At 41.8% G+C, this 17,921-nt stretch overlaps 1 protein-coding gene and 1 gene segment (V, D, J or C); both read left to right on the top strand.

The window, feature by feature from the left end:
* Window positions 1-5,820, top strand: part of LOC147230072 (uncharacterized) — a 49,799-nt gene extending 43,979 nt beyond the window's left edge. The window contains exons 15-22 of the mRNA XM_086154384.1: window positions 1,002-1,313; window positions 1,422-1,718; window positions 2,293-2,598; window positions 2,671-2,961; window positions 3,053-3,379; window positions 3,455-3,766; window positions 3,883-4,031; window positions 5,667-5,820. Of these exons, the coding sequence (XP_086010510.1) occupies window positions 1,002-1,313; window positions 1,422-1,718; window positions 2,293-2,598; window positions 2,671-2,961; window positions 3,053-3,379; window positions 3,455-3,766; window positions 3,883-4,031; window positions 5,667-5,675 (2,003 nt within the window). The 3' untranslated portion in view covers window positions 5,676-5,820. The remainder of the gene's footprint in view (window positions 1-1,001; window positions 1,314-1,421; window positions 1,719-2,292; window positions 2,599-2,670; window positions 2,962-3,052; window positions 3,380-3,454; window positions 3,767-3,882; window positions 4,032-5,666) is intronic.
* Window positions 5,821-17,034: 11,214 nt separating this feature from the next.
* Window positions 17,035-17,477, top strand: LOC147230071 (Ig heavy chain V region 5A-like). The segment is given in 2 exon segments: window positions 17,035-17,083; window positions 17,173-17,477. Coding segments are annotated over 2 exon segments (354 nt in total).
* Window positions 17,478-17,921: the final 444 nt, after the last annotated feature.

Genomic DNA, 17,921 nt, shown 5'->3' with positions numbered 1-17,921 from the left:
CAACATAAGGTGAAGATAGAGGTAGCAAAGGCAAAACAGGGCGCACAATGACTTGTATGCTCGGTTGGTAAGTAAGGAGGGTGAATCCATACAGGTTGGCGAAACAGAGAGATAAAGATGGAAAGGATGTACAACAGGTCCAGGTGATTAGGAAGGGCAGGAGTATATACAGAGAAAGCAGCTGGCAAATAAGAAGTGGGACACTGTGAGGACTGAAGAGAACAGGGAGATACAACACAAGGTGAAGATAGAGGCAGCAAAGGCAAAACAAAGGGCGCACAATGACTTGTATGCTCCATTTGACAGTAAGGAGGGTGAATCTATACAGGTTGGCGAAACAGATAAGATGGAAAGGATGTACAACAGGTCCAGGGGATTAAGGACAGAAAGGGAAATGCATTGACTGATGCTAGAAGAGTGATGGGGAGATGGAAAGAGTACTTTGTAGAGCTGATGAATGGGGAAAATGAAAGAGAGGCAAGGGTAGAAGAGGTGACTATTGTAGACCACAAAGTAGCACAGATTAGTAAAAGTGAAGTGAGGAAGGCATTGAAGAGTGGAAAGGCAGTTGGTCCTGATGATATACCTGTGGAGGTGTGGAAGTGTCCAGAGGAGGCAGCGGTAGAGTTTCTGATTAGATTATTCAACAGGATATTAGAGAGTGAGAAAATGCCTGAAGAATGGAGACAAAGTGTGATGGTGCCTATTTTTAAGAATAACGGGGATGTGCAGAATTAAGGCAACTATTGAGGGATAAAGTTGATGAGCCATACAATAAAGTTATAGGAAAGAGTAGTGGACAGTAGACTGAGGGCAGAAGTCAGCATTTGTGAACAACAGTATGGCTTCATGCCTAGAATGAGTACTACAGATGCAGTATTTGCTTTGAGAATGCTAATAGAGAAGTACATGGGTGGTCCCCTTGGTCTTGGAGATATTGAGTAAGAGGTGGTTCCGGCTTTTCCAACTGACCAATTGAAAATGCAATTTTTGCTCCTCAGACCTGCGAACTTTGTCTCCAAAAATGACTTTGCAGCCGGTCTGGGACGGGAAAATCGGAGCCTCTCCGGTCAAGCTGATCTGCGTCTTGAGGGGCAGCTTTTTTCCTGAAAGTCAGAGCCTCACCTGGAAAAAGGACGACCAAGACGCAGACTTCAAGCCGATCCAAAGAAAGCTGCGGAGCGTCGAGGCGACTCGGAGAACTTACAGTCTCAGCAGTGAGATCAAGCCAAATATAAAAGACTGGACGGGCGGTTCGGTTTTCTCATGCAGTTACTCTCACAATTTGATCAAAACTATACGTGTTTGTGACAGTAAGTATAAATGGCTGCTCACTCTCAGTTCAAGACTGATTTCCGGTATAAACCACCGACAAATGATTGATATTTAAGGGTATAAAATGCTGTTTTTTATTTTTTCAGCACTCCCCAGCTTGCCTCCTCTGCTGCACGTGGCGCTTCCATCCCTTGACACTGTAACAACGACAAATTCTGAAGTGAAAGCGACGTGTTTGGTACAAACTATATTCGATGCTGCCGTTAGTTGGCTAATGGATGACGAGCTCCAGTCCGCTGACCGACAGACCGATGAGAGAAACGCAACTCACGTCAGCAGCAGTCTGATCATTCCCATCAACCGCTGGAAAGTCATCGAGCTTCTCAAATGCAAAGCCAAACATCCGTGCTTCTCGGACACCGAGGAAATGGTCCGAGTCTCAGGTGAGAGCGCGGGGGGGACGGTCAAAGTGTTTGGAGCGCTTTGAAAGCGATGGAAAAGGCTGTAGTGAACAATTTTTTCCAGAAAAAACAGGAGCATAGGGGAACTTATAAGAGCAGAGGTAGGAGCACGCAGGTAGACTACATCTTGTATAGAAGAGGTAACCTGAAAGAGATCAGTGACTGCAAAGTAGTTGTAGGTTAGAGTGTAGCCAGACAGCATAGGATGGAAGTTTGTAGGATGACTCTGGTGACAAGGAAGGGCAGGAGTATGTACAGAGAAAGCAGCTGGCAAATAAGAAGTGGGACACTGAGAGGACTGAAGAGAACAGACAGGAGTACAGGGAGATAGAACATAAGGTAAAGATAGAGGTAGCAAAGGCAAAACAAAGGGCGCACAATGACTTGTATGCTCGGTTGGACAGTAAGGAGGGTGAATCTATACAGGTTGGCGAAACAGATAAAGATGGAAAGGATGTACCACAGGTCCGGGGGATTAAGGATAGAGAGGAAACGGGGGGGGGCGGTCAAAGCGTTCTGAAAGCGCTAGATTTTACTCGGTGTTGTTTTCACCCAGGAGTTCAAGCTCCAACAGTTAACATCAGGAGACTCCACCCAGACCCGCTGAAGAATGGCACTGCTATACTGGAGTGTGAAGTCACCAAAATGGACTCTCTGGACCTCTTCATCACCCTCCAGGCAAACGGACTCAACATTCCCAGCCAACAGTACCTTGTTCGTCCTCGAGCTCCAGGCCCTCATACCATCAGTCGGCAATTCAAGGTTCCTGAAAGCTACTGGGAAAGTGACACAAATTTTATCTGCAGTGTTACCCAGGGCTTCTCCAGCAGATACCAGTCAAACCCCATCGGCAATCTTTTTGGTGAGCGGCCCCTCCGTTGATGAGTCCTCCTTCAATTTAAGCTTTATTAATACTGGTATCCTTTCACTTTAGTGAAGCCGTCGTTAAAACTTCTCCTAGCGCCAAGCGGAGGGTCAGAAAACCAGACGCTCTTGTGCTATTCTTCTGGTTTCGAACCCAAAATTCAATGGTTTTATCAGTCTCAGAAGGAATTTTCAAGCTCAACCGCCACCAGTTTGGCTTCCGATGGACACGTAGCGGTCATCAGTCAAATACACGTCCCCCTAAAACACTGGAGAAGCGGCATGGACTTCACTTGTCAAGTGTCCGACAGGTCACTGAAACAAGGCGTTCTCGTTAGGGAGAACATCAGCTTCTGCTCAGGTGATTGAATCGTCCAACGGTTCCGTAAACAGTCCAAAGAAACGCGCAAGTTTTTTTTCAATGACGATTTTTTTTGTTTGTTTTGTTTTAGTAACTCCACAATCCTGTCAGGAAGTCAACGTCTTTATCACCGGACCGCAACCGCTGGATTCCAAAACCGGCGAAAACGTGACCATCTCCTGTCTCCTAGTCAGTTCTCTTCTGTGGGACTTCACCGTTTCATGGCGGGTCGGCGACCAACTCGACACGCAGAACGTTGAAACGGGACGACCGGAGAGACACAACAACGGGACGGAGACCTTGCAGAGTTTTCTGAACGTGTCCGCAAACGACTGGGACGCGTATAAACGAGTGTCTTGCGGCGTGAAACACAAATGCTCGGAAACGGTCTACGAGAACCGCATCGTCAAAAGCAAAGGTATCGTTATCATCGCCGGATTTGACGCGCTGTATTTCAAAACAACAAGTTGTTGTGTTCATCTTGTATCTCCAGGCCTGCAGGAACCAACGGTGAAAATAATCCCCCCTACATTGGTGGAGCGATCTACCTCCGACGCCCCGTTCGTTTGCCTGGTTTCTGGATTTTTCCCACCTAAAATCAGCGTGTACTGGGAAAGGGACGGTCAAAAGCTCCCGCCTGCGACCTACACAAACAGCCCGGCGTGGAAAAATACAGGAAGCAGCACTTACTCGATGAGCAGCAACCTAAACGTTTCTAAAACCGGCCGGGGATCCACCTACACCTGCGCCGTCGGGCACGAGTCTTCCGCGAGGCCTTTTCGGACCACCGTCACCGATGTGTTGGGTGAGCCAACAGATAAAATCCAATTTATATTCAATATCATCAAAACAGAGGGGGGGAATCGTGTGGAAAAATTGACATAAATGACCTGAAATTTGGCGTCTGCTCTTTTTACGCAGAGGCGTCGCCGCAATGCGACTTCGTAGACGACGTGGTTCACGTTTCCGTCGACAACAACGTAGAAGTGGAAAGCTGGTATATGGCTTTCGCCTTCCTCGTTCTTTTCCTCGTCTCTATCCTCTATTGTTTGGTGACCACGCTCATCAAGGTAAAATTTTCAGTATCTTTATTTCTGATTTTTTGTTTTCGCTCCCTTTATGAGCTCTCTTCAGGTTGGAAACAAAAGGGATTTCTGAAAATGTCCTGTATTTTAATGACTTTGGACAAATTTCACTTTCGCTCTCTTGTCACTACAACCAACTGACATGACGTTCTATTACTGTTTAAATCACACTTTTTCGCCTTGTGAGCTACTTTTCAAATGACCATGTGAAAATGATCTACCTCCACTAAAAATGCTGAATAAATATTTAGTGAGTACACTTAACGCAATAAATGTTTGGGGATCTTGCATAACCCCTATGGCACGCTACAACAGAGTACTTTTTTGGTAAATATGTTATTCCCTTTTTTTGGTATAGCAATGGCAGATGAGGCAAACGCACGTTGAAAATGGCAATAAAAAAAAAAAAGAAAAGTCCACCTCCCATTCCGTTTTAGTCTTTTTACTTACCATACATTTTTATACCCATACATTTAGAAGACATAAATTGGATGCTAGCTCGCTAGCTTGCTAGAACGCACGCTATGTGCAGATGCGCAGTGACAGAAAAGGTCCGATTGGACGAACCGACTGTCAGTCAAGTGACAAATTTCATAATGCGGATGATAGGCTGACGTCTAACGTTTTAATGCCATGCCATCTACACACACTACCTTTGCGATCGACGTACTGGGCACGCCTGGTTTAAATGATAATAATAATCATCTCGATCATTTAACGGTGGTAGACAACAGCCGAAAGTCACTTATTTAAATTACTTGGGATAATTCCTCTCCCTTCAGCTGCAGGGAATCTCAAAATCTTTATAGCCACTTTATAGCCTTGACTTGTTACTTAGACGCTTTATAGTTTTATTTGTATTTCTTACTCTCCCCCCCTTTTTTTATGCTGTTTATACAATTTCCTACTCTTATTTATTATTATGTTTTACTTGAAACTCTGGCACAACAATTTCCTTCGGGATAAATATAGTTGTTTGTATTTTACATTGGAAAAATCACCACTGAATAAATATGTCAATTATGTTTTTTAATGAAATAGAATTAAACTTGTCTCAATGTACCTACTCAGTGTGAAATCCGGCTGTGTTTGGTTTAACGCAAAGCTAATATTCTTGCAGAAACACAATATAACTTTTTATTGAATTTTCTTGAGCTCATCTTTTTTTTATTTTTTTACTTTTACTTTTTTTACATTTTTCTGACCACCACTCATAAATGGACCTTTATCTGGGTCACAATATTCTTCGCTGTTTCACTCAAAACATCACTAAACACTCCTGTATTGCCATCTTGTGGAAAAGCATTGTATAGTTCTGCCAATTAAATGTACCAAGACACATTATTTACGTTGAATAAATCATTTTTGGACCAATCGGGTGAAAAGCATTTTTTCCACGGCATTTCATGGTAACAGGTGGAATAAAAAGTGAAGTATAAAATGCACTTTTTGACAATAGATGCATCAATTTCATATTTTTCCTGCACAATTTCTTCCATTTCTATACAGTATGCGAGTGTATAACAACAATAAAAAGTATGTATGTGTAATTATGTATGTAAACACCACACAGAAATGTCAACTAACCTCTAGTTTTGTTTTTTGTTTTGTTTGTTTCAGACTAAATGATGATGGATCGTGGACAGATCCCACTTCACTTGTCCGAGTTCATTTCAGGCGATTTTGTTTTTGTGCCCCTCGGTTTGTCCGCCGCTGTTTGAGATTCATTTAAAATACATTTTTACATTTCATGGTTGCAGAAATAAACAGTCAAATATGGTGAGCATGTTTTTTTCGTCATCTGTGTCACAATAAAACACAATTAAACACATCAAGATAGCTCATTATTTTTTAAATCATTTTCACAACACATGCACTCTACCTGAAACAGTTGTAAACATTTATATTTTAAAAATACTACCTCAGCTTTTACTACTATTTATTATTGGTCCCTGTACCAACTTCAAATGTCCAGTATTATTTCCATGCAAATGGCAAATAAAACAAACAAATCTAAGTTTTTTGTTTTTTTTTAACCAAAATTTAGAGGAAAAAGTCTGTCTGGGTTCATTTGAAACATGACATATTATTATAAATTATTATTATTATATTATTATTATAAATAAGGAATATTATTGAGAAGTACAAAGCATTGAAGGCCATATGAATCCTTGTATAACTCGTGATCATAAAGGAGAAATGCAGTGTTTTTCATCATTTCAATTTTAGACTCAGATCAAAAATACGAAATAGAAAAATAGGCAGTCGGACCGGATTAGATTTTATTATCGATTTTACGACAGAAGCTACATTTCCTTTCTCATCCACTGGACAAAGGAGTTGAAATGACGTTTCTCACAATCCCATGCGTAGACACCTTAGTGTGTCAAGTGTAGCAATAGCAACAAAAATAATAAATAACATTTAGTTACTACAGTAACCAGAAATAAGTTAAGTCTAAAACTAAACCGAGAAAAGCTGGTGTGCTTGTCAAGTAAGATCAGGCTAAACTAAACTTCTTGCACCTACACTTTGTGAGTTGCACATCAAGCTGCACTCAAACGTCTTATTGCACTATATTCAACTTACTGTTGTATTGCAATGTTCACACTCATATCTATAATCATATTTATAACAAAACAGAAGGTTCAGCATCCTGACGGCCAGCTGGATGAAGCCGTTGGTGAGTTTGGTGGTGCTTGAACGGAGGCCCCTGTATCTCTTCCCAGAGGGCAGGAGGCTAAACAAATTGTATGCTGGGTGGTTTTCATCCCCCAAAATTGTGAGAACTTTGCAGGTGCATACCGTATGTCTTGCAGGGAGGGGAAAGGTGCACCGATAATCCTTCTGGATGTATTCACCATGCGCTGCAGGGGCTCCCATGTTGCGCTTCCGCCCCAAAGGAACTCACTAAGTAACTTCCGGATCCATCTGATTTGCAGAAGTCGTGATAGTGAGGTCGTCCATAAAGTCTCTTTTTGATGGTCCACTAGATTCCTTTCCTGCAGCCTTTATAAGCAGGTCCGTTCCCATGACGAACAGGATGGGGGAGATGGTGCAACCCGTTAGGATTCCCACATCCGGCTGTTTTGAACCATAGTTTGAACCCTTTGAGGTAGCGAGTAATCATTCCCCTGCTGTAACAGGGGATGTGGTAGTGCTCCATAGCCATGCCGATGAGGCCATGAGGGACTGACCTTGTATGCTTCGGTCAGGTTGAGCCAGACACCCGTTAGATTTTCCTTTGCTCTCCTTGGCCTCCTGAATCAGCTGGTTGAGGACACCCGTATGTTCCAAGAACAAGGTCCCCCTTGTCGGAATGGAACCAGGGTCCTTCATGCTGTGAGGCCGAAGAGCGAACCGCTGCACCGCCTTGCCGCCCCCTTCTGGACTAACGTGTTGATACATATGTTCTCTACCATGTAGGCAGTCATCCTTTTTGCCAGGACAGAAAAGAAGATCTTGCGTTCCACACTTTGGAGAGAAATAATTCAGAACTGGCTGATACCGGAGTCCATTTCTTTGAGAACAAAACCCTCCTCTGCTTACTTTCGAGGATGATGGAATAATACCTTTTGCCCATATCCTCTGCAACACTTTCCACAGCTTGCAGAGGAGCATCGGGCATCTCTTGTATATTTTATAAGTTATAGGACGGCACACATCCTCCCTACCTCACCCCATTCACGTCATGCCTTAACTCTGCTGTCTTTTGTATCCTTGTTGGTCCCAGCCTGCACGCATCCTGCCTATTTTTGTTTATTTATTTCACCCTTGTCATTGCTCTTGACATTCCTCGATTTAAATCGTCATTCAGTTTTGGCTGTCTACTTTTCACCCTTACGGTTCCATTCTGTTGTCCATTCTTATCTCTTATGTTATCTTATCTTAAAGCGCTCGGTTTTTGGGGCAGACGCTGAACAGGCTTTTTCTACAATGTCTGGGACTTCTCACCATGTTGGTTCACCGAGCTCTTCCTGAGGAGTTCCAGCAGTTCTGCTGATCTTTGGCTGAGCACTACAGGTCTGGTTCCTGAGGATGTCACTGTGGCTCTCCTTTGGTTTTGGAGTTTTGGAAGGGTCCTTATTGAACTTAGCTCACTTTGCCTTCCCAAGTTTTAGAGACATTTCAGCCCTCCTCGGTCTGTAGAGTTGTCCTCGAAGTCCACCGGTCAGATCTTAAATGCCTTCCTTTTCTTCAGCATTTGCTAATTTGAACTCCTGAATAAGGTTCTTGATCTCCATCCTCAATAGTAAGATCTCTTACGCCCTCCTGTTTGGCATATTACCCTGAGTTCCACTGCTGCCCTTCGACTCCAGAACTCCAGAACTCTCGTTGGTTCCATGTAGTGTTGTTGTTTGCTTGAGGCCAATGAACTCCTTCTGTTGTAGCTTGGGTGCACAAGGGAGTATTTAGAGGGTTAGTCCATGTAATGCATCTGCTTCTTCCCTTTTCCACATTCGGTCTTTGACTGATGTATTTTAAGCCCCCTTGCATTCTTGCAAAGCTTCCCACAATGGCATTTTACATCGAACACTAGTGTTGTTTGGTTATCCATGCGTTTTCTGTTGCCCTAACCGTCATATCCATCCTGTTGGGTCTGTCATCCTCCCCCCCTCTTGTGAGACTCTAGGGGTATTGTCCATTATTCTGTTTCGATGAAAGGAAACGTAGACAAGACAATGGTGAGACCGGTGACGCTGTTTGGTCTAGAAACAGTGGAGGTCTGGAGGTCGCAGAGATGAAGATGTTGAGGTTCTCTTTGGGAGTGACCAGGACGGATAGGATCAAGAATGAGTCCATCGGACAAACGGCACAATGTTAGATGTTTTGGAGGGAAGTTCAGAGGTGGTTGGGTCATGTTCAGAGGAGGGATGGTGAATATATTGGTAGACGGTGCTGGAATTGGAGGTCTAAAGGAAGACCAAAGAGATGATTGATTGCATAACTTGTATATATCATCAGGAGACGGTTGAAGTAACAGGACATTTTATTTTTATATGTCTCTATCTATCTATCTATCGATCTATCGATCGATCTATCTATGCAGATCCATCCATTTAAAGTGTACACAGTAGTTTGATGGCTCAAAAGCATGTAAGTGTAGCATTGAATCCCATTTATTCCCACATGCACTGCAGCATTTGTGCACTTGCAACTCCTTCAGAGTAGTCGTAGCGCTCTTGGTTGCTTCTTTCACTTGTCTCCTACTTGCACGGTCACGAGGGCCACCTGATCTTAGCAGATTCACATTTGGAAATCATTTGGATTTGAAAATAATGGATTTTTTGGATTTTTTTTTTGTATCCATCCATTGCTTGGAGTCTTCATGTATTAACTTAAAAAGGGGGTGATTAATTATGCAAACAATTATATTTCTTTATATATTTTTATTTCATTGACATTTCTTTGTAGAAATCTGTTTTCACTTGGACATTAAAGAACTTTTTCAGATAAATTTTTCTGTTAAAAAGCCACATTTTACCGATCATGATTGATTTGTGAAAACACTAAAACGGTAAAACATCCAAGGGGGTGAATTCTGATGATAGACACTGTCTCAGGGCTTGCAACCAGCTCAGAAAGACACTGGCCTGTGCCGCCCTGAGGCTGCACTTGGAAAAAAAACACTCAAAATAGTATGAATGTATGTTTTTACTCCAGAAATATCAGGTATCTTTGGAGAATGACTCTCACACAATGTTTTTTTTTTTTTTTTCTTTCCAGTTTGACCTTTGCATTTGTTTTGTACAGGATCTCTGTGTATGATGTGAATTTCACAACTGCCGGACTAAGAGAGGAATATCGGACCTTATCTTCTGAGAATCATAATTTGGGGACAATTTGGGAGGTTTAAATACAACCAAAAAAAAAAAAATCTGTAACAAACCAATAGAGGTATGATTGTTATCATAACCTGTGACTTAAAACCTGGTGACTACAATACAAACTAGACTTGCAGAGACTTTTCATGCGTGGTCTGGAGCACAATCCTGACCAAAGGAGAGAATTTTACCTTCTGAACTCATCTTTGAGAGCTTAGTTTGTCATAGCTGTCACCTTTCTACTCCTTCTCCTCCAGGCTGTGGACTAGCAGAGGCCTACAGGATGTTTTCATGTTATCTTTGGAGGTGGGAATCATCTAAGCGAGCTGCAGGTCTGATGACGCCGGACTGGAATCGAGGAGACGTCAGAAAAAACACAATGCAGAGATGTGTAATGATGGAGGGCTTGTTTGGAAGGATTTGCAGGTGCAACTCTTGATCCTCTACTGGGAAAACAGACACAGACTTGAGAGGAAGGTTAAAAAATAAGGCAAAAAAACCAAACAACCCACAACATCTGATACATATTTTCTGTGAAAACAATGTGACCTTTGAGGACCAACATGTGTAATGACAGGATGACCATAATATACACTATTTATTGATCTTATTGATAAGTGAGTGAAAGGCAGCCATGAGGAAAGTGTTATTCAGAATTTGATCTTTAAATCCAGTGTTTGACTGGTCTTTCCATGAGTTATTGTTAAAAAGATGATCTCTCATGGATCTGAAGTGTCCACTGCAGCATGGATCTTCATGAAAGCAGTGAAGATAATGATTTCATGCATGAAATCATCCAATTATTATATACATGTGCGAGTTTTGGCTCCTTTGTTTATAGTCAGCATGTTTTGTTTGTATGCAAAGTGTCCCTCCTTACTGGCCGATATAAACATGGGGCGTCTTGAAAAAGTCAGGAGAAGAGAAGTTCCCCTCAGGTCCTCTTCAGTAGCACCATGTTGTCTGTATCTCTGCTGCTGCTGCTGCTGCTGCTGACTGCTGGATCCTGTGAGTATCACTGAGGCAGAGACACTGACAGTACCATCACGGCACACTGACTCTTATTCCTTCTACATTCAACATGGTTTCCTCCACAGGTGTCAAGGGTGAACAGTTGACACAGCCAGCCTCTGTGACTGTGCAGCCTGGTCGACCTCTGACCATCACCTGTCAGGTCTCCTATTCTGTAAGCAGCCACCACACAGCTTGGATCAGACAACCTGCAGGGAAAGGACTGGAGTTTATTGTCAGTGGTCGTATCGGGTACACCACATTCTGGAAAGATTCTTTGAAGAACCAGTTCAATATTGAATTAGATTCTTCCAGCAACATTGTGACTTTAAAAGGACAGAACCTGCAGCCTGCAGACAGTGCAGTGTATTACTGTGCCAGACACCCACAATAACACAAACCACCTGCAGAGCTGAACAAAAACCCCTCTTGTAACATCTTAATCCACCAGAGGAGGAGCTCTCAGACCATTTCAGAACACTTTCATTTGATAAGAAAAAATCTCTTTTTGAACACAGGCCACAGTGACAGACAGCAGCGTTGGCTTTAGGGTTGGACCTTCTAAATTCTCAATTGTTTTAAAGGCTGGAGGGATTTTATTCTTTCTTGGCAAATTCAAGTTCTTTCCCAGTTAAACACAGTTAAATACAAATACATACATTTCCAATCTCCTTTAGTTAATTTTCTTTTGTGCTGATACAAACATGAGCTATAAAAATCTATTTTTCATCAATCCTGAAATCACTGTTTACCTTTGGTTCTTACTGTTATTTTGAACATTTTGTGGAAATAGAAAAGTACGCTCCTCTCCAAGTTATTCTAAGTGACTCTACAAGTGAAAAAAAATAGAGAAAAGTAGTTAAAGAGTGTAGAATTTTCAAAGAAAAACGGACTACGTCTCATTTATTTACGGAGACAAAGGGAAACCTTCGTGCTCGGCGTGTTTGAAACAAGTTCCGGTATTTAAAGAATATAATATACGGCGCCACTACGAGACTCAGAGTGAAAAATATGACAGCTTGCAAAGAAACAGAAGAACAGAAAAAACAGAAAAAATCATTTGTTTCTTTAATGGAACCAGGGGTTGAAAGTGAAACTCATTTATATGTCTATTCATTTGGTTTTGTGTAGTTAATGTTAGCTTTGTAAATGTCTACATGGTACCCAATTGGAATTACTTTTTCCACCTATTTAAATTCTTTGGATAAACAATCTGGCATTCAAACTAACTATAGGTGTGTGGTTTCTCTTTATCTTGAACACATTAACTGCTCTTCCTCCAAATCCAGTCCTGGTCCAAACCCATATTATATTTGTAGTAAGTGCTCCTTTTGACTCCTTTGTTTATAGTCAGCATGTTTTGTTTGTATGCAAAGTGTCCCTCCTTACTGGCCGATATAAACATGGGGCGTCTTGAAAAAGTCAGGAGAAGAGAAGTTCCCCTCAGGTCCTCTTCAGTAGCACCATGTTGTCTGTATCTCTGCTGCTGCTGCTGCTGCTGACTGCTGGATCCTGTGAGTATCACTGAGGCAGAGACACTGACAGTACCATCACGGCACACTGACTCTTATTCCTTCTACATTCAACATGGTTTCCTCCACAGGTGTCAAGGGTTACCAGTTGACACAGCCAGCCTCTGTGACTGTGCAGCCTGGTCGACCTCTGACCATCACCTGTCAGGTCTCCTATTCTGTTAGCAGCTACCACACAGCTTGGATCAGACAACCTGCAGGGAAAGGACTGGAGTGGATTGTCAGTGGTGCTCGTGGATCCACAACATACTGGAAAGATTCATTGAAGAACCAGTTCAATATTGAATTCGATTCTTCCAGAAGTATGTTAGACTGGTGCAGGACATGTATGCTAGGGGTGAGACAGTGGCGAGGTGTACTGTAGGGGTAAAGAGAAGTTCACGGTGGAGGTGGGACTCCATCAGGGATCAGCTCTGAGCCCCTTCTCGTTTGCAGGGGTGATGGACATGAATATCCATGGACCATGATTGCAGATGACATTGTGATCTGTCGTGAGAGCAGGGGTCAATAGTCCACAGCAATGGAGAGGGTGGAAAAGTGGTGAAGAGACGGGTTCAAGCAGGTTGGAATGGGTGGAGAAAAGTGTCAGGGGTACGAAGAATAAATGTTCATCTTCTGTCTGACTTCTGGTCTCCGTAGTGATGGGACGATGACACCTCAAGGAGTGTATTGACACACCAGACAAACTGTGTCGGCAGTGTATTGATACTGTGTTGGTCACCCAATAGTGACCCCTGCAGTAATTATAAAATCCCTGCAGGTAAAGAAATTCCTTGTTTGTGTAAATGCTAAACTGAGTTGGTTTGTAAAATATAGCAAATTTGAGTACAAATCTGTTACAATTTTTGACTTGTGTACACATTTTTAACTGTTCAATCAAATGAAATAAAAGACAAAAAAGTGATTAGTTTATAAATGGTTATTGGGGAACAAGAGTTTTTGGAGTGTCTTTGCTCCAAGGTGATTTCTCCTCTTAGACACCAGCTCCCCAGTCTTAGAAAATACTCTTTCACATGGTACAGATGACGATGGTGAGCAGAGAGTTTTAAGTGCAAGTTGATGCAGACGTGGATGTGTTTTCTGGTTCCATTTCCAATATTGTAAAGGGTCTTGGTTTCTGGGTGTGTTTGCTTCTGTCAGGTAGCGTTGGACTTCAATTACGGAGTCACATGATCGAAATTATTCCACACTGGGGAAAACTTCTTAGAACGATCCATAATTACGCAAAATACTTCCTGAGTGTCTTTGTGTTTAGTTCAGGCATCACATCTTGAGTCCATGACACTTTCTGTTTATGACTAATTTCAAATGTCGGTAAATGTTCTACTTCTTTTTGAATTCAGGTTGCAGTACTAACAAGGTGTAACCCAGGTGCAGATAGTCATAAGTTATTGAATATTTGAATAAATTGGGTAAAAATCTTTTGAAAACATACTAGTCATAGATGTCTAAATGAGAAATAGGATTAAAAAGGATTTCATGTTGTGGGTGAAATGAAAGTAGTGTGAACTAGACTGCAAAAAGAAGTCCGCATTCATGAACAGCAGCATGGCTTCATGCCAAGAAAGAGTCCGACCGATGCAGTATTTTCTTTAAGAATGCTAATAGAAAATTACAGAAAAGGCCAGAGAGAGCTGAATTGTGTTTTTGTAGACCTAGAAAAAGCATAGGACAGGGTGCCAAGAGAGGAACTCTGGAATTGTATGAGGAAATCTGGAGTGGCAGAACAGTATGTTAGACTGGTGCAGGACATGTATGCTAACTGTGAGACATTGGTACGGTGTACTGTAGGGGAAATGAGAAGTTCAAGGTGGAGGTGAGACTCCATCAGGGATCAGCTCTGAGCCCCTTCTGGTTTGCAGTGTTGATGCACAGTCTGACAGATGAGGTTGGACAAGAATCTCCATGGACCATGAGGTTTGCAGATGACATTGTGATCTGTTATGAGAGCCTGGAACAGATTCAGGAAAATCAAGAGAGGTGGAGGTATGCGCTGGAAAGGAGAGGGATCAAGGTTAGTTGCAGCAAGACAGAATATATGTGTGTGAATGAGAGGAACTCGGGTGGAACGGTGAGGCTACAGGGAGTGGAGATCAAGAAGCTGGAGGATTTCAGGTACTTGTGGTCAACAGTCCAGAGCAACGGAGAGTGCGGAAAAGAGGTGAAGAGACGGGTCCAAGCAGGTTGGAATGGGTGGAGAAAAGTGTCAGGGGTACGAAGAGATAGAAGACTATCGGCCAGAATAAAAGGAAAGGTGTACAAGACAGTGGTGAGACCAGCGATGATGTTTGGACTAGAAACTGTTACAATGACCAAAAGACAGCAGGCAGAACTAGAGGTTGCAGAGATGAAGATGTTGAGGTTCTCTTTGGGAGTGACCAGGATGGAGAGGATCAGACATGAGTATCAGAGGAACATCATGTAAGATATTTTGGAGAGAAGGTCAGAGAAGCCAGACTGAGATGGTTGGGTCATGGACAGAGGAGGGATAGTGAATATATTGGTAGACGGATGCTGGAATTGGAGCTGCCAGGCAAGAGGTCTGGAGGACGACACAAAGAGAAGATTTATGGACGTAGTGAGAGAGGAGGATAGAGAGAATAGGGTTACATGGAGTAGGTTGATTCGCTGTGAAGACCCCTGAAGGGAAAAGCTGAAAGAAGATGATCTTAAGTCTGATTGCAATTGAAGGTGTTCATTTTCTATTGGGTTAATTAAGATACTTCATGTAACTTTCCTGTGGTAAACTCGAGTTACCATAGTTGTAATAACCTGCGAGTAGGAAGGTAATACTGACACTGGATTTCTTTACACTAAAATAGGTCTGTATTGATTTAAAAGAAAGAAGGACTAGTAAAAGCAAAATAACTTACCGCTTAAACATTTAAAAGTAGGAACTGACTAAGAAGCTATGATGGAGAAAGACTGGAAACAGAATTTAAATAGAGCTCAAATCAGAAACTGAAAGTAAATAAGTTTAAATCAGGGGTGTCAAACATGCGGCCCGCAAAGGGGTTCGACCAGGCCTGCAGGATACCTTTGAAAGTGAAAAAATGCATAAAAGACAAGGATTTATTTTTTTTAATTAAACGCAATTCAAGAATGTTCCACTAGGGGGCGCACTATTTTGGTCAGAGTAGACGGTAACAAGCGTCACTGAGACGGACCAATCAGCAGACGTTATCAATGCACCACCTGCTGCTTGTTATGACGTTTTTTCTACCCTGTTCTCCACCTCCCCGCTACGCCCTCATTAGCCAAAATGTCGTTATCAAAATAGAGAAAAGTAGTTAAAGAGTGTAGAATTGTCAAAGAAAAATGGACTACTTCCTATTTATTTACGGAGACGCACGGGAAACCTTCGTGCTCGGCGTGTTTGAAACAAGTTTTGGTATTTAAGGAATATAATATTCGGCGCCACTACGAGAATCAGAGTGAAAAATATGACAGCTTGCAAAGAAACAGAAGAGATAAGATCAACCAATAACTGGCAGGTCTGAGGAAACAGCGTCCACTTTCACCCAAAGCAGAGAAATCAGAGAAGCAGCGGTAAAAGCCAGCTAGCTAATTGCTAGCGAATATGTGCAATTTAAAGTTAAGTCACCAGCTTCACTACAAACTAGTATGTTGGAATTCTACTGTTCATGCAACTCCATGCATTTTCAGTATGTATTGTATGTGTATTTATGTTTCATGGATGAAGTTTACACATTTACAGGACAGGTGAATACTTTCTTCCTTACTCATTTAATAGCACCCTTTTTAGTTTGTCAGGTGAAGGCAGGGATTCAATTTAGATTTTATATGCACATGTGTAAATGGTTATAAGTCTCATTTAATCTTTAAAGTGCATTACTATATTTTTCAATACTAATTACTTGTTAAAGTTTTGTGCCTTTGTACGATCAGTGGGATCTCATGATCTCATGATTGCAATGCAAACATGTGAATGATAGAAGTAAATTTCACTTTTGTCGAAGGAAATATGAGGTGTTTCATGAAATGTTTTGTAAAGGGATTGTTCATGAAATTCCAAGATTTTCCGAATGTTCTTGTACTTCTTTACACCAAAACAGAGGAAAGATATGATATTTTGGTTATTTATTGCTGAGTATGCCATTATTTTAACGGTCCGGCCCACTTGACATCTACCTTGGCCGTATGTGAGAAATGAGTTTGACACCCCTGGTTTAAATCAATGGCAGAAAAAAAATCATTTGTTTCTTTAAGGGAACCAGGGGTTGAAAGTGAGACTCATTTATATGTCTATTCATTTGGTTTTGTGTAGTTAATGTTAGCTTTGTAAATGTCTACATGGTACCTAATTGCAATTACTTTTTCTACCTATTTAAATTATTTAGAAACAAGCTGGCATTTAAACTAAATATTGGTGTGTGGTTTCTCTTTATCTTTAACACATTAAGTGCTCTTCCTCCAAATCCAGCCCTGGTCCAAACCCACATTGTATTTGTAGTAAGTGCTCTATTTGACTCCTTTGTTTATAGTCAGCATGTTTTGTTTGTATGCAAAGTGTCCCTCCTTACTGGCCGATATAAACATGGGGCGTCTTGAAAAAGTCAGGAGAAGAGAAGTTCCCCTCAGGTCCTCTTCAGTAGCACCATGTTGTCTGTATCTCTGCTGCTGCTGCTGCTGCTGACTGCTGGATCCTGTGAGTATCACTGAGGCAGAGACACTGACAGTACCATCACGGCACACTGACTCTTATTCCTTCTACATTCAACATGGTTTCCTCCACAGGTGTCAAGGGTGAACAGTTGACACAGCCAGCCTCTGTGACTGTGCAGTCTGGTCGACCTCTGACCATCACCTGTCAGGTCTCCTATTCTGTTAGCAGCCACTACACAGCTTGGATCAGACAACCTGCAGGGAAAGGACTGGAGTGGATTGGAATGAGATACACTGGAGCCACTTACTTCAAGGACTCACTGAAGAACAAGTTCAGCATTGAATTAGATTCTTCCAGTAACATTGTGACTTTAAAAGGACAGAACCTGCAGCCTGCAGACAGTGCAGTGTATTACTGTGCCAGAGACCCACAATAACACAAACCACCTGCAGAGCTGAACAAAAACCCCTCTTGTAACATCTTAATCCACCAGAGGAGGAGCTCTCAGACCATTTCAGAACACTTTCATTTGATATCAAAAATCCCTTTTTGAACACAGTCCACACTGACCGATGGCAGAGATGGATTTGTCCAACTTTACTCTGTACTTGCTAAAAAAAAAGGTTCATAAATCATTGGAGAGACTTCCCAAATTGTTTCAAATTTTGATTTACATAACATATTCGCTTATTTATCCTCCAGTAGAGAAATTCACATCTAATACCCAGACGGGTATTTTGCCCCCAGATGACCAAAGTAACAATATCACAACAATAGCACTTTCAACTTGCAAAATACATATTTTATCGCCTGTTTATATATTGTATAGTTATTTTATTGCCTATCTGTATATTTTATGTATATTGTCTATTTTATACAG

Source organism: Fistularia commersonii, chromosome 10 (assembly GCF_037954325.1).
Source record: "Fistularia commersonii isolate RoL2024-O1a breed Wild chromosome 10, RoL_Fcom_v1.0, whole genome shotgun sequence".
NCBI lineage: Eukaryota > Metazoa > Chordata > Actinopteri > Syngnathiformes > Fistulariidae > Fistularia > Fistularia commersonii.
This window is presented reverse-complemented; position numbering and strand designations above follow the sequence as displayed.